The sequence below is a fragment of the Rhipicephalus sanguineus genome, chromosome 10 (genome assembly GCF_013339695.2).
Source record: "Rhipicephalus sanguineus isolate Rsan-2018 chromosome 10, BIME_Rsan_1.4, whole genome shotgun sequence".
Lineage (NCBI taxonomy): Eukaryota > Metazoa > Arthropoda > Arachnida > Ixodida > Ixodidae > Rhipicephalus > Rhipicephalus sanguineus.
The window spans coordinates 132,579,612-132,595,573 of NC_051185.1; the positions used below are offsets into that span (position 1 = coordinate 132,579,612).

The 15,962-nt window shown below is 48.8% G+C and overlaps 1 protein-coding gene across 1 annotated transcript in view; it reads right to left on the reverse strand.

The window, feature by feature from the left end:
* Positions 1-4,053: 4,053 nt before the first annotated feature.
* The window catches only part of LOC119406744 (agrin), a 52,417-nt gene continuing 40,508 nt past the window's right edge, over positions 4,054-15,962 (reverse strand). The window contains exon 3 of the mRNA XM_049420198.1: positions 4,054-5,292. Within this exon, the coding sequence (XP_049276155.1) occupies positions 5,033-5,292 (260 nt within the window). The 3' untranslated portion in view covers positions 4,054-5,032. The remainder of the gene's footprint in view (positions 5,293-15,962) is intronic.

Genomic DNA, 15,962 nt, shown 5'->3' on the forward strand with positions numbered 1-15,962 from the left:
TTGAAAGGTCGACCAGTCATCGATTGTTCGATCTTACTGGAATCATCCAGCGGAGGCTAAGCGACAGCAAATGCTAGCTAATCCAGACCCGCGGTAGAAAGCAGCGGATGCCTTGCGATAGAGAATGTAAGCAAATCCCGAGGTACTGGAGAAAGAAGCGGAGGCTAAGCGACAGCAAATGCTAGCTAATCCAGACCCGCGGTAGAAAGCAGCGGATGCCTTGGGACAGAGAGTGTAAACAAATCTCGAGCTACCGAAGCAAGCAGGGGAGGCCAAGCGACAACGAATGCAAGCTAATCCAGAACCGCGGTAGCAAGCAGCGGATGCCTTGCGATAGACAATGTAAGCAAATCCCGAGGTACCGGAGAAAGAAGCGGAGGCTAAGCGACAGCAAATGCTAGCTTATGTAGAACCGCGGTAGAAAGCAGCGGATGCCTTGCGATAGAGAATGTAAGGAAATCCCGAGGTACCGGAGAAAGAAGCGGAGGCTAAGCGACAGCAAATGCTAGCTAATCCAGACCCGCGGTAGAAAGCAGCGGATGCCTTGGGACAGAGAGTGTAAACAAATCTCGAGCTACCGAAGCAAGCAGGGGAGGCCAAGCGACAACGAATGCAAGCTAATCCAGAACCGCGGTAGCAAGCAGCGGATGCCTTGCAACAGAGAATGTAAGCAAATCCCGAGGTACCGGAGAAAGAAGCGGAGGCTAAGCGACAGCAAATGCTAGCTAATCCAGACCCGCGGTAGAAAGCAGCGGATGCCTTGCGATAGAGAATGTAAGCAAATCCCGAGGTACCGGAGAAAGAAGCGGAGGCTAAGCGACAGCAAATGCTAGCTAATCCAGACCCGCGGTAGAAAGCAGCGGATGCCTTGCGATAGAGAATGTAAGCAAATCCCGAGGTACTGGAGAAAGAAGCGGAGGCTAAGCGACAGCAAATGCTAGCTAATCCAGACCCGCGGTAGAAAGCAGCGGATGCCTTGCGATAGAGAATGTAAGCAAATCCCGAGGTACTGGAGAAAGAAGCGGAGGCTAAGCGACAACGAATGCAAGCTAATCCAGAACCGCGGTAGCAAGCAGCGGATGCCTTGCAACAGAGAATGCAAGCAAATCCCGAGGTACCGGAGAAAGAAGCGGAGGCTAAGCGACAGCAAATGCTAGCTAATCCAGAACCGCGGTAGAAAGCAGCGGATGCCTTGGGACAGAGAATGTAAGCAAATCCCGAGGTACTGGAGAAAGAAGCGGAGGCTAAGCGACAACGAATGCAAGCTAATCCAGAACCGCGGTAGCAAGCAGCGGATGCCTTGGCACAGAGAATGTAAGCAAATCCCGAGGTACCGGAGAAAGAAGCGGAGGCTAAGCGACAGCAAATGCAGCCTAATCCAGAACCACGGTAGAAAGCAGCGGATGCCTTGGGACAGAGAATGTAAGCAAATCCCGAGCTAGCGAAGCAAGCAGGGGAGGCCAAGCGACAACGAATGCAAGCTAATCCAGAACCGCGGTAGCAAGCAGCGGATGCCTTGCAACAGAGAATGTAAGCAAATCTCGAGGTACCGGAGAAAGAAGCGGAGGCTAAGCGACAGCAAATGTTAGCTAATCCAGACCCGCGGTAGAAAGCAGCGGATGCCTTGCGATAGAGAATGTAAGCAAATCCCGAGGTACCGGAGAAAGAAGCGGAGGCTAAGCGACAGCAAATGCTAGCTAATCCAGACCCGCGGTAGAAAGCAGCGGATGCCTTGCGATAGACAATGTAAGCAAATCCCGAGGTACCGGAGAAAGAAGCGGAGGCTAAGCGACAGCAAATGCTAGCTTATGTAGAACCGCGGTAGAAAGCAGCGGATGCCTTGCGATAGAGAATGTAAGGAAATCCCGAGGTACCGGAGAAAGAAGCGGAGGCTAAGCGACAGCAAATGCTAGCTAATCCAGACCCGCGGTAGAAAGCAGCGGATGCCTTGCGACAGAGAATGTAAGCAAATCCCGAGGTACCGGAGAAAGATGCCGAGGCTAAGCGACAGCAAATGCTAGCTAATCCAGACCCGCGGTAGAAAGCAGCGGATGCCTTGCGATAGAGAATGTAAGCAAATCCCGATGTACCGGAGAAAGATGCGGAGGCTAAGCGACAGCAAATGCTAGCTAATCCAGACCCGCGGTAGAAAGCAGCGGATGCCTTGCGACAGAGAATGTAAGCAAATCCCGAGGTACCGTAGAAAGATGCGGAGGCTAAGCGACAGCAAATGCTAGCTTATGCAGAACCGCGGTAGAAAGCAGCGGATGCCTTGCGATAGAGAATGTAAGCAAATGCCGAGGTACCGGAGAAAGAAGCGGAGGCTAAGCGACAGCAAATGCTAGCTTATGCATACCCGCGGTAGAAAGCAGCGGATGCCTTGCGACAGAGAATGTAAGCAAATCCCGAGGTACCGGGGAAGGATGCGGAGGCTAAGCGACAGCAAATGCTAGCTAATCCAGACCCGCGGTAGAAAGCAGCGGATGCCTTGCGATAGAGAATGTAAGGAAATCCCGAGGTACCGGAGAAAGAAGCGGAGGCTAAGCGACAGCAAATGCTAGCTTATGCAGAACCGCGGTAGAAAGCAGCGGATGCCTTGCGATAGAGAATGTAAGCAAATCCCGAGGTACCGGAGAAAGAAGCGGAGGCTAAGCGACAGCAAATGCTAGCTTATGCAGAACCGCGGTAGAAAGCAGCGGATGCCTTGCGATAGAGAATGTAAGCAAATGCCTAGGTACCGGAGAAAGAAGCGGAGGCTAAGCGACAGCAAATGCTAGCTTATGCAGAACCGCGGTAGAAAGCAGCGGATGCCTTGCGATAGAGAATGTAAGGAAATCCCGAGGTACCGGAGAAAGAAGCGGAGGCTAAGCGACAGCAAATGCTAGCTTATGCAGAACCGCGGTAGAAAGCAGCGGATGCCTTGCGATAGAGAATGTAAGCAAATGCCGAGGTACCGGAGAAAGAAGCGGAGGCTAAGCGACAGCAAATGCTAGCTTATGCAGAACCGCGGTAGAAAGCAGCGGATGCCTTGCGATAGAGAATGTAAGCAAATGCCGAGGTACCGGAGAAAGAAGCGGAGGCTAAGCGACAGCAAATGCTAGCTTATGCAGAACCGCGGTAGAAAGCAGCGGATGCCTTGCGACAGAGAATGTAAGCAAATGCCGAGGTACCGGAGAAAGAAGCGGAGGCTAAGCGACAGCAAATGCTAGCTTATGCATACCCGCGGTAGAAAGCAGCGGATGCCTTGCGACAGAGAATGTAAGCAAATCCCGAGGTACCGGGGAAGGATGCGGAGGCTAAGCGACAGCAAATGCTAGCTAATCCAGACCCGCGGTAGAAAGCAGCGGATGCCTTGCGATAGAGAATGTAAGCAAATCCCGAGGTACCGGAGAAAGAAGCGGGGGCTAAGCGACAGCAAATGCTAGCTTATGCAGAACCGCGGTAGAAAGCAGCGGATGCCTTGCGATAGAGAATGTAAGCAAATCCCGAGCTAGCGAAGAAAGCAGCGGAGGCTAAGCGACAACGAATGCAAGCTAATCCTCAGTGTGCGTGCTAGGCAGAGTCGGTTAGGCTTAAACATAAGACTCGCCAAATGGGTGGCCCCTGAATGACATTGCGGGTGCTGCACCAAGATAGCGTCTTCGTCTGCAAGACTCACTTTGCGATCGTGCAGTCAGCGGCGGCCGGTGCGGGCCATTCGCCACCCTGCCTGTGTCGCGGACCGGTGGCATGCCTTTGATTTGCTCAGCACAAAAAAATGTTCATTTCCCCTTTACAAATTCGTGTTATCATTACCGAAATAACCAAATACCTGTGTTCAGCACAGTATCGTGTAATAATCGAAACAGCGTAAATGTATTTCACTAGTGAGATACAAAATATATTTTTCAAAGGTATCTAGATACAGAAATACAGATACGCAGTAGTATCTCTGAGATACTATCGCGATAGTCTTGTATCGCGGTACTGCCCAGCCCTGGAATAAAGGAGCGGAGGCTAAGCGACAGCGAATGCGCGCAAATCCCGAGCTATTGAAGAGAGCGGCGTGGGCTAAACGACAGCGAATGCAAATTGATCCCGAGTGGACGCGAAGCGACAGCGCAGGTAAGCCGATCCCGAGTTGATACGCAAGCAAAATGAAGCAAACTAACAGCGAAGGCAAGCTAACCTCGAAATTCGAAAGAAAGTGGCCGACGGAATCGCCGGAAAGAGAAGCCCGCCCTTTGCAGCTGAGTAGTACAGGCGAAGCGTACGTGTAGGGTAGAGAACCCGGATTTGGCTCAGCAAGAACTCGAGCAAAAGCGCAAGCGTTGGGAGATACCACTGACCGCCGACGGACGATTCAAGAGGGATTTTCGTGCAGAGCACGGCTGTAGACTGGTTTCACTGCAACTTGAGCCAGAAACAAGAGCCGAGGCAGCCGATGCGTTGGAACGCAATTTCCCCACGACGTCGTCAACATCCATCGGGAATTTCGTGGTGTGCGCAACTCGTAGACTCGTTAGTGGCAGACAAGTTACCGGCCATGCCGTTTGCCAAGGGTTACAGGTACGTGCCAAAACCTTCTTATCTTCCCACCCTTAACCAGAAGAAAGTTTAGTTGCATCTAGGCTGCCCTTTATGATTATCCGAAACGCAAGACCATGGAAGCGGCCAATCACCGACACCCACACAAGTTCACAAAAAATTACTGAAAATCTTACAAAATCATAAAAGCAGCGCCGGAGAACCGCAGCTCCACTGTTTCAGCAGCACAATGGGTGGCTCTGGGTTAAATGTTTTTATACTACGTTACAATGGCTTCTCCAATCAGTTTCTATTTTTGTATCCGAAGCAAAATCAGCGTTGCAGTGGTTCGATAGTGGTCATATTAACACCACCCTCAGGGACGCAAGGCATGGGTTGCTTAAGATGGCACAAGACGAACAACAGCGTTCCCCAGTGATATATGCAGCGCTCACCTTTTTGGTAGGACACTAGAAAATAGAGCACTATAAAGGCGCACTCGTGGCAGCAATGGTCATGAAGATCCTTAAAAGCAGCTCGTCAACTTACCACATGGTCCCGTAAAACGGTGCTGCACGTCACGCATGGCGTTGCAGGCAGCCCTCCGCAGCTCGCAGCTATTTGGGTAATCGCGGCCGTCCGAGCCACACACGGGTCTCGAGCCACGGGCGTCTCCGTACGAAACACACTTGTCCGGACAGACGCAGTCGGCGCCGCGTCCATCCAGGGTTGGGCGACACTCGGCTCCCCACTCGCATCTCTTCTCTAGGCAAGGGTCGGCTACATCTGCGGGAAATTTGTAGCAGGCCCTCGTGAGGCGGCCGAGAACCAGCACGAGGTGCACGAACAGCGAACACAGCCTCACTGCCATGCTGCCAACCGTTGGCGCCCGCTCGGCTCGCAATGGCGGAGGAATCGATCGAGACCGAACGCGCACCGCGCTGCCGCGCTGCGATCGCTAGCGCCGCGGCATTTCGTGGAGATTCAATAACAATCAAAATGACACAAGTGCGCGCAACGACATGTCGATTACAACTTCATTTTGCAAGCCTAAACAATGAAGCGCACGTCAGCCGGGCGCTGGATGCTCGCGGCGTCGAACGCATGCGCTTATTGCACAAACAATATGTCTAATGTGACATGGTTCCAAGATTCAGGGCATTGTTCCCATATAGACCAAACGATCTTGGTAACTTTTGTCATGCGGTAACTAACAGGAGGGTTACAGGAGGTTTTCAGAACAGCTGGAAGAGTTAATGGAGAGCACCTCAGCAACCTGCGTTTAGGTGATGACACTGCCTTACTTATTAATTAGCTCACGGTACGAATAGTAAAGCATGAGTACTTAATCGGAGAGGCAAAACACAATGGTGGGTCTGAATATTTATATGTAGAAAACTAAGTTCCACAATTTAATGGCGCATGACGCAGAGCTAGTTGGTTCATTACTTGAGAAAACTAAAGTTCGGCGCTACAGAGACAGGGACAGAGTGAAGACACGAATCAACCTACAGGGGTGCTAACTTGAGTTCTTCGCAAATCCTTCGGGTGTGGTCCCATGTGACCTCTAGAATTTCAAAGACAAGTTGCACTTGCAAAGGTGCCAGCATCTTTTCAGCGCCAAACAAGATGTACAATCTGTGCGAGGCCAGCTGGCACTGCGGTTCTGAGAAGCCCAGTTGCCAGCACAAGCACAAATAAAGCTTCATTCATGGCTAGAGTAACGTCGGATTTGAGCTACCGTTGTTTTGTGGCAAGAAATACATTGGACACATGGCGCGGTGCGAAAGTACGTGCTACAACTTGTGCACTTTGCTCCCTAGCGCAAATATGTGCCACAGAAATTCGACAAGCCCCAGTACCCAGCTCTGCTCCAGTAAAAATGAAGAAGTGTCCGCGGCCAGATCTTATAGCGCTAGAGAAGTCGGGCGAACCACTCCACTCACAACTGCTCCTCTACAATGTCGCCAACAGAAACTGCGGCAAAAATACTCGTGCTGTTATAATGACTCCATAAGATCGTCTAGCATACGCCAAGTGCATGCGGCGAACCAGACAAGACAACGCGTGTCACAGAAAAAGGACGCATGCGGCTCAAATGGGAAATTTTAAAGGAGTAAACGCTACAAATAAAAGAGACTATCGGCAGCTTTCTGTGCCTTTCATAAAAATTCAGTGTCACATCTTTGCCTTGTGCTACGCAGAATCGCTGCTCATGCACCCGTACCGAGTTAAATGGCTCCGTGAAAAACCGAGTGGTAAACACCAGGGTCGTCCTTTTCAACTTACCTGGTCATTCTTCTCCGCAGGGTATGAGGGCAGTGATTTTGAGTGTCACGAGTCTGCTGTCTTGCAGTCCACGCTGTCAAGCGCCGGTGCGGGTAGCCCGAAAACCGCGATAGACAACTAAAGTGGTTGCTTGGGCGAGCTGGTACGACATATTGGAGGGAAGCTGTTTCCCACCAATACGCGATATACAGAAAGGAAATACATGAAAGCGATAGAATGGCTTAAGCTAAGGCTTGTATATGATAGCGTAGGCAATAAGAATGATGAGAACTAACGGTCAGTAAAGCCAAGAAAGTATAGGGGGTGTTATTTGCAGCAATTGTAACATAAAAGTGAAGAACGTAAAGTGGACGAAAAGACAACTTGCCGACGGCAGGAACCGAACCTGCGACCTTCAAATAACGCTTGCTATGCTCTACCAATTCAGCTACGGCAGGCATCCTCCCGTGCACTTTGGTCGGTGTATGTACACCTGAGAGTAAGCGCCGCTGGCAGCCATAACGGCAAGTGTGGCACACTCTTTTTCTGCCTGCTGGCGTCACGAAGCAGGTGATCTTTTTACGAACTGGCATCTGACCAATAATCCCGCGCATACTACCTGAAGGCCTAAAGTCTGCCTGAACGAGATCATCGCTATGAGTGAACGAAGGAAAGGGAATTAAGAGAATTTCAAGGGCTACTTTCTCTTTGTTAAACACAACATTGAGAACAGGCGTGCCATAAATAAAATTGGAGCCATTTAATCAGTTAACAGCATTTCCATCCAGCATTTCCAACCACGTAACCACACGCCGATGACGTCAAGTAGAGGATAAATGCAAAATATTAGGACTAACCATGAACAACCTGTATCGTGTGACAAAACTATTAAACAACGAAATTTCTCTCCCATGCAGGGCTAAAGAAGGCACGCTTACACAACTAGGGCCCTTCTTGTGAATGTATAAAGCTTCCATAAATTCTCTGGTAGCCTGTTCCACATGCGCAAAAAATACACACCGTGTCTGCAAATATCGCAGTACACCCATCTTCATTACAATGTCTAGCCAGATGTGAATACGGATTGCCTACTAGTGAGCGTTTATGTTCCTGTAATCTAATATTCAAACAGCGGCCCGTTTGGCCTATGTAGACGCGGCCACACGAGAAAGGCACCTGGTAAACAACGCCCATTGTAATGAACAAGGGTGTACTGTGATATTTGCAGACACAGTGCGTATTTTTGCGCATGTGGATCAGGCTACCAGAGAAATTATGGAAGCTTTATACATTCACAAAAAGGGCCCTAGTTGTGCAAGCGTGCCTTCTTTAGCCCTGCATGAGAGAGAAATTTCGTTCTTGAATAGTTTTTTTCACATGACACAGGTTGTTCATGGTTAGTCCTAATCTCTTGCTTTTATCCTCTGCTTGGCGTCGTCGGCGTGTGGTCACGTGGTTATAGGTTGGGCTTTAAAATGTGTGTTTCTGCGATAACAAAGTTAGTTGTGAGAACAGCGCTGGTGCTCCTGTCCCTACCTCATCCCTGTCTAGTTGTTCGCGCTGAATCCGCCCAATATGTTCAACAGAATCCCACTCGCCCAAATGCCAGTTCTTCCGCTTTACTGCGGAGGTAACCCAGGCAATTTTGAGATACAGCCAGACAAGTCACCGCCTGCCACCCACAGACCAATGGCCTCACCACGCGTCTAAATAAGACCATCGCCGACATGCTGGCTATGTACGTCGACGTCGAACACAAGACCTGGAATGCCGTCCTTCCGTATGTGACATTCGCATACAACACAACCATACAAGAACGACGCAGATGGCGCCTTACAAGTTGGTCTACGGTAGGAGCCCAGCAACGACGCTCGACGCAATGCTGCCAACTGCCACTGACGAAGACAATCTCGACGTCGCCGAGTATTTACAACGCGCCGAAGAAACCCGACAACTCGCCCGCCTACGCATCATGAATCAGCAGACGACCGACAGCCGCCGTTACCATCTTCGACGACGCTTCGTGGAATACCAGCCCGGGGACCGTGTTTGGGCCTGGACGCCGATACACCGACGTGGGCTTAGGGAAAAACTCCTTCGGCGATACTTCGGGCCATACAGGGTTCTTCGACGTCTAGGCGCTCTTGACTACGAGGTCATCCCGGACGGTATTACGAAATCCCAGCGACGCCGCGCACGACCTGAAGTCGTCCAACCTGGGGACTGTACTTTGTCTTTTGTAAATGTAATTTATTTGTGTATGCACTTGTCTTTTTCTCTTCTATGTTCTTTCACAAGCATCGGGACGATGCTTTTGCAGAGAGGGGGGCAATGCCACGCCCACTTCTTGTTTTATTTTGATGTATTCGGGTTTGACCAGCAAGGACGGTTATCAACGCTCTACGCTGTCCGCGCCGCAGTGTTCAAGAAACTTCGCGATTGTAGTAGATCGTTTTGTTAAGATTGCTGCGCACAGGACGCGAATAGTCTAGATCATTCCAGAGGTTGCGTGACCACCAGTGATAAGACTGGAAAGTTCGATACGAGATGTATGAAAGACGGCGCGTCCCAGCCATGAGCAGTTTTTCGATGACCGACGCTCTGTTCGCCTCTCTCAGTGTACAGCGTGTATTGCTGTAGTTTGACCGTTTCCCGGCCACAAGTTCGGCCAAATAAACAGTTTCATCTTGAACCCCCCGACTGCTGTCTTCGTCGACGTCACGACCACGTCACAGTATGGGTTTCAAGAAAAGAAAATTTTGCAAGCTGACAAAAAAATTCAATTCTCCATCTACCCCGTACCAGGACGAACTTTTTGTCAAATATAAAAGTGTTCTTTAAAGGGGCCCTGCGACACGAATTAAGCGTGTGGTTTTCAACGCTTGTTCTCGTACTGTGGAATGCGCCGACATCGTTGTGCGAGTGGCATCGCCAAAAAAGAAGACGTTATAATTTTATTTCACTGGTAAGCTACGTTGATTTCGGACCACCGCGGAACAGATCGGCTATTTTTGTTATGGGAAGTGACGTTTAGTCATGTGTCAGTAACAACCTCCTTGGTGAGTAACGAGAAAGGCCGTGCGTTTTGAAATGTTTGACCAAACAAGTATCACGCAATATTCATATGGTGGTAGCTAAGCCATGTTACTGAGTCCTAAATAGAACAAAACCCCTTTTTATGCTTTTCTGCTTCTAACTGGTGTATTTTCGAAACAACGGAGAGCACGCTAGGTGCACTGTGGAACTGGTGGGAATGGTAATCAAACGATACTCTTCCGCGTTTTGCCTTTTGCGGCGTCGGGCGACATCGGACACACCAGCACCTGCGAAACACGCGACGCTCAGTTCGGCACAATGCTGTCAACGAAAAAAAAATCACGCCATATCCACGAAGTGAATGATCATTGAGGAGCTGGCTCGGAGAAGATCGGGGAAACCCGTCAATGTTCCGTGCAAGTCCTCTACCATCATATAAAGATGTGACGCACGTTCTTATATATACATATATACACAACCTTTTATTAATTTACAGTTTTGATGAACTATATAAACAATTTAACGGCCAGGCTAGAGGGAATACGCGACGCGCGTAGCATTCCTCTTCGCGTTTCACGGCGCTTTGAATGGATGGATGTAGGTTACGGCGCGGGACTTCGCCCCAGCTTAAGAACCTGGCGAGCCATCTCCTATAAGAAAAAAAATTACACCATCTCCCACTAAAGGAAACATGTGGGGGTGTGAAGCAGCTCATGGGTCGACTTCAAATTCCGTTCATCACGGGCATTTTGCCCGATGTTAACGCATCCTTGCAAGTGGAGCACACCATGAATTCACTGTAGTTGCTGTTACTGTTACTCGTCCTGAGCTCTTGTTGGAGCACGGCACGCGGGTTCATCGCGCGTCTGCAGAATATCGTTCCTCGACGCGATCGCGTGATTGCTGAGAGAGTGTAAAGGGGAGAGGCCACAGCGCCTTACCCAGCCCCTTACACAGGCCCGAACGCGCTAGCGCGTGCCAGCGCGTTCTGACTAGGATACAACGCGGTGGTTTATCGCGTGTCTGCAGAATCTCGTGCCCGACGCCATCACATGATTGCTGAGAGAGGAGGAGGAGGAGGAGGAAGAAACTTTATTCAGTAAAAAAATCACAGCATATCCACGGAGTGAATGATGATGAGGGGGCGAAGCTGCGGAGGTTCATCGGTAAACCGTGAATCTTCCGTGAATTCTGCCCAGTACATCATCACCGACGTGAGATCGGGCGCGTTTATACTAAAGGTTCGATGAGTTATGACGAGTTGCAGCTCACTTTAATTTTACATGCACGCTGTGAATTTTCATTGTTTAGAAAACCATTGCTTTAGAAAACATCTGGCATCTTTCGTTAAGCAGCTGGCGTCTTTTCGTTTTGCTTTAGAAACATCTGGCGTTCTTTCGTTTTGCTTTTAGAAAACATCTGGCGTCTTTCGTTGGTTTATTTCATCAATCAACGGCGTTTTGAACAAAATTTTTATTGTTTAATCACGCACAGGAGAAATCTCACCAGGCACTACCTTGGAGGTAAACAATGGCTGCTAATGGGAATGAGAGACAGAAGAAGTCGGCTTTTAGCTAACACTTACACTTCTACTTCTACTAACGTTTCCTACTGGAACATGCCAATGGCTGCTAATGGGGAATGAGAGACAGAAGAATTCGGCTTTTAGTTAACGCGCACGCTGCGAATTTTTTATTGTTCAACAACGCACAGGAAAAATCTCCCACCGGCACCACCTTGGAGGTCAAGATCTGGTACTAGCGTTACGACTGGTTACGCACTACTACGACTACGAGGGACGAACGGGTGCCGCCTTAAGGAGCTTCGCCCCTAAAAATTAAATGCAAGCAGTTTGGTCGGGCCCTCAGTCCAGGGTTCCGCTGGCACGAGCGGCTCGCTGGACCTGGCCAGGCAAAGCTATTCGGCTCTGCTTGTCATTGTGCGCAAGCCATGCCTCCCACTGCCTGTAAAACGTGTGTGGTTGCTTAGTGATTTGTGGGCTGTCCATGTATTTAGGCCTCTGGCTGCACTCCCATGTTATGTGGCTGAGTGTTGGTGCTTGTGAACACCACGGACAGCTATCTTTAAATCTTGCGGGATATATTCTACTTAGATGGTACAAATTGGGAAAGCTATTGGTTTGTATGCGTCTCCAATCCCTGCTTTGTTGGCTATCCAAGTCTTTATGTGGAAGCCCATATTCCCTTCTTTGCTTCCTTCCTTTATTTATTTATTTATTTATTTATTTGTTTATTTATTTATTTATCAAATATCACAGCGCCTTCATAGGCATTACAGTGGGGGGGATACATAAAGTACATAATACAAAAATACAGGTTACATGCGTAGAAAGAGAAACATGATCATAACTATACTAGTACATCACAACATGGTTATACCTATACAATAACATCATGGAGCGCCTGGACAAACGCTGCGTTTGAACTTATCCTCACAATGTGTGATGGTAGCCGATTCCAGGCTGTAATTGAATTGGGGAAAAAGGACTTTTTATACATGGTACTTCTACACAATATTTCTTTTATTTTTAAATCGTTGTCCACTCTCGTAGACACATAATCAGGGTCATGGAAATATTTCCAGTACGTGAATGGTAGATGTCATGGAAAAATTTCAATTTATGAGTACAGCGTCGGTTTTGAAGACTGTCCTATCCAATTAACCTTTTGGCCTCGGCTACACTGAATTGCCTTGAATAATTTCGAAAAACAAATCGCCTGAATAAGACAAGATGCGTTACTAAACAATATCAAGGGGTACGAATATCGATAACAAAAAAACATCGAACGAAAGTGTGTAGAAAAAATCTACGTGTACAGTGATTATGGTTAGGCTGTGATGATGCTAGAACTTTGTTCCGCGCCCATAGAAACGACAGCTTGCCTGGATTTTTCATTTATGCCAGACGAGACAGTATTCAACATGTGTATGAGGAATGACTCACGAATTTCTCTATCATGGCGCGAAGGAAAAGCTGATTCTAGAACAGTAGCTGTTAGTTTATCGAAAGAGTGACCAGCAATATTAACGTGCCTCGACGGAGGAAGATTAGGTTGGCTTATGACATGTGACTTATGGTTAATGAAGTCAAGGCTTTGACGGAAGCCCGTCTGGTCGTGAAGTAACATGATAGAATAAAAGCAGGACACCGACCACGGAATAAAGTACGCTCCCTTTTATCTACAGCCGCTGCTTACGTCACATCTTAAAGCACTCATAAGCATCCCTTCACTCGTCCTCGTTTTCAATGTGAACAAGGCTCTCGTCAGGGAAGCCGAAACGTCTTTTTCCATACTTTATTTCATGGTCGGTGTCCTGCTCTTATTTTGTCACGTGACTTAAGGTTATTAAAACGCTGTCTAAAAGTGGTTTCAGTTTGACCGATATACCGGGTGTTCGAAGTTAAGCTTCATGGTTTTGTTAAAATTCAGCACTCGGAAGAACGTGAAAACCGCCTTTGCAAATATGTTATGTATCTAGGGGAACACAAATGAGACAATAATTATCGCTAGCTGTCAGCCGCCCAATTAAATAAGATTGAATAGTGAACTTTTTAATGAGTGCAGCAAGCGGGCATGTTTGTACTGAAAAGTTGGAGGCAGTCGCGTTTCTACGCAGTTCCACTTAGAAGAATTCTTTTAGCGTGTCTGAGATATCTTGCTGCAAAGCCTCATTGCGGTTTGCATGATTACGCATGCAAGACAGTGAGCACCGGCGCAAAGCTCCTATACATGTAAAAATCGACAAAATCTTGCTAGCAGTTGAGCCCTGATGGCTGTCGCTCATTATTATTAAGTAATCATCGACATACCGAGACACTTTTGTTGCTAAATTATGTATACTTTCTTGAACAGCACGGTCAACCTTGTTTAAGTAAATGTCACTCAGCATGGGGGCAACTAGGAATCCAATGCAAATTCCCGCCTTCTGCAAAAAGCTTTTGTCGTCAAAGGAAATGTACATAGATCCTAAATAAAAAGTTACAAGTTTCAGGAACCTTTCAACAGAAATCCCGCTACTTGATCTGAAAATCACTTCATCATTTATGATACACTGCTGTAGAGCGGACATGAGGTGATCGTGCTGAAGCGAATAGAACAAGTCTTCCACATCTATGCTCATTGCTGCACTCGGATTAGATTCGAATAAAGATTCCACAACCGCCACGGAACTTGAAATCAGGAAAGGGTCAGGAGTAGACAGTGAAGAAAGACACTTCTGGATGTATCCTGAAACACAATGCTGCCACGTATCGCGTTCTGTGATGATAACACGAAACGCGAGATCCGGTTTGTGCGTTTTGGCCGTGAAAAAACTTCAAGCTGCAGGTTGCTAGACTTTCTTACAGCTTGCGCAGTTTTTGCTAGATTTAATTCTTGCAGCAGTACTACAGCCTCGCGCTTACTTTGGGCCAGTTTTGCAGTACATTCCCTAAAATTCTTTGTCACAGCTGCTAAGGCCTTCTGCCCAAATGCGTTACCGGACATAACAGCAAAGAAACCCTCCTTATCCGACGTGAGCAATCTAAAGTTATTCTGCACAAGGAAATCAGTCAAACGTCGTAGCTCACATTGCCTGCGAGGCCTTCCTGCGCACCTTTGGACAGCATCCATACACTCACTGATGCAGCGCTGCTTTTCACCCTTCGGTACCTGACGGCTGACGTCGCAAGCCAAGGCCACCTTTTCTACAGGCGTCAGACGAAGCTCGAAGCAGTGTTTAGGTCCCAGTTGCAGACTTTTGCGGTAGCACTCCGGCAGATGAACATCACCCACGGTCACCACACGCCCTGGGCTGTCGATGTCTTCTTCCTTGAAGAGAGCGTCGGCCTTACGAGGCTGCAAAGGGGGCCTCCGTTGCCTGCTCGGCAGTCCTGATCCAATCTCTGTAGGACTTGTTTCTTATCATTTTGCCGTTCGTTCCTCCACACTGGGCACCGAGATAGTCCTTATACAACCACACCTGGCGCCACCATTACAAACAGAGGATGCGACAAAAACGCCGCGAACGCCCTACTGTCGGCTACAGTCAACCGCAGAGCGCTTGTATGTCGGTGGGACAAGTGCCATGCCTGACGTGCCACGACGCTGTCCCGGCCCTCACGACACAAACGGCGATAAGCGATGTCCACCTGTGTAGTATTTCTTCTTTTGTCTCTCGTTTTTCGTGCTGTAAGTTTACTGTAAAAAAAGTGACCGCGTCGCTCTCGGGACTAAAGGTAAAGTCTACGTCATCGAGGTTTTCGTGCTACCGTCATACTCCCACAACGTTATTGTCGAATGGGACTTCCTTTCATGTCATCGTGCCATCATAGACTGCTCCCGTGCAGAGTCGCCCGTACGCCACTGCAAACTGCTCTTTCGGTGGATCCCCTTCCCGACGCTTACAAACTTTCCGTTGCTGTGGACACAGATATAGCCCCGAAAACGTCCACCCTTGTAGTCGTGACCTGTTAGACCGCTTCACACGAAACTGTCCTGTTCGTCCCGTCCGAGGTATATCTCCGCCGCCACGGCCTACGACAGCCGTTTGCCATACTGACCGTTGAATCAGGTGCTACAATCATGCTGGTTGCCAACTCGCTGACATCCTCAGTTACTTTACTTCGCGGGGAATGTTTGGGCAACATACAAGACGTTGACGTCCTGCGCTCTCTGGAGTTTGCTGCAAACCCAGCCCACCTCCAGCTGAATGCCATGACACCAGCTTTGCAACACCTTCCGCTCCAGGCTTTTTCCACCCTTCTGTTGCCGCTGATCTATCGCCGACACATTGACGGGAACTCTTAGCCCTTCTTCGAGATTTCCGCTCTTCCTTTGATTGCGCTCAACCATCTTTGGGTCACACAACGAGCATCACGCATCACATTGACACCGGTTGTCATGCTCCCTTACGGCAACGACCATATCGAGTTTCAGCGGAAGAGCGGCGTATGATCCACGAACAAGTCAATCATATGCTCAAGCGCGGTGTCATCCAGTCGTCCCAGAGCCCCTGGTCGTCCCCTATTGTGCTTGTGCGACGACCACCGCCTTTCTTTGTCGACGACCACCGCCTGAATAACATAACTCGGAAGGATGTATACCCGTTGCCGCGCATTGACTATGCTCTCGATTGCTTGCAAGGAGCAG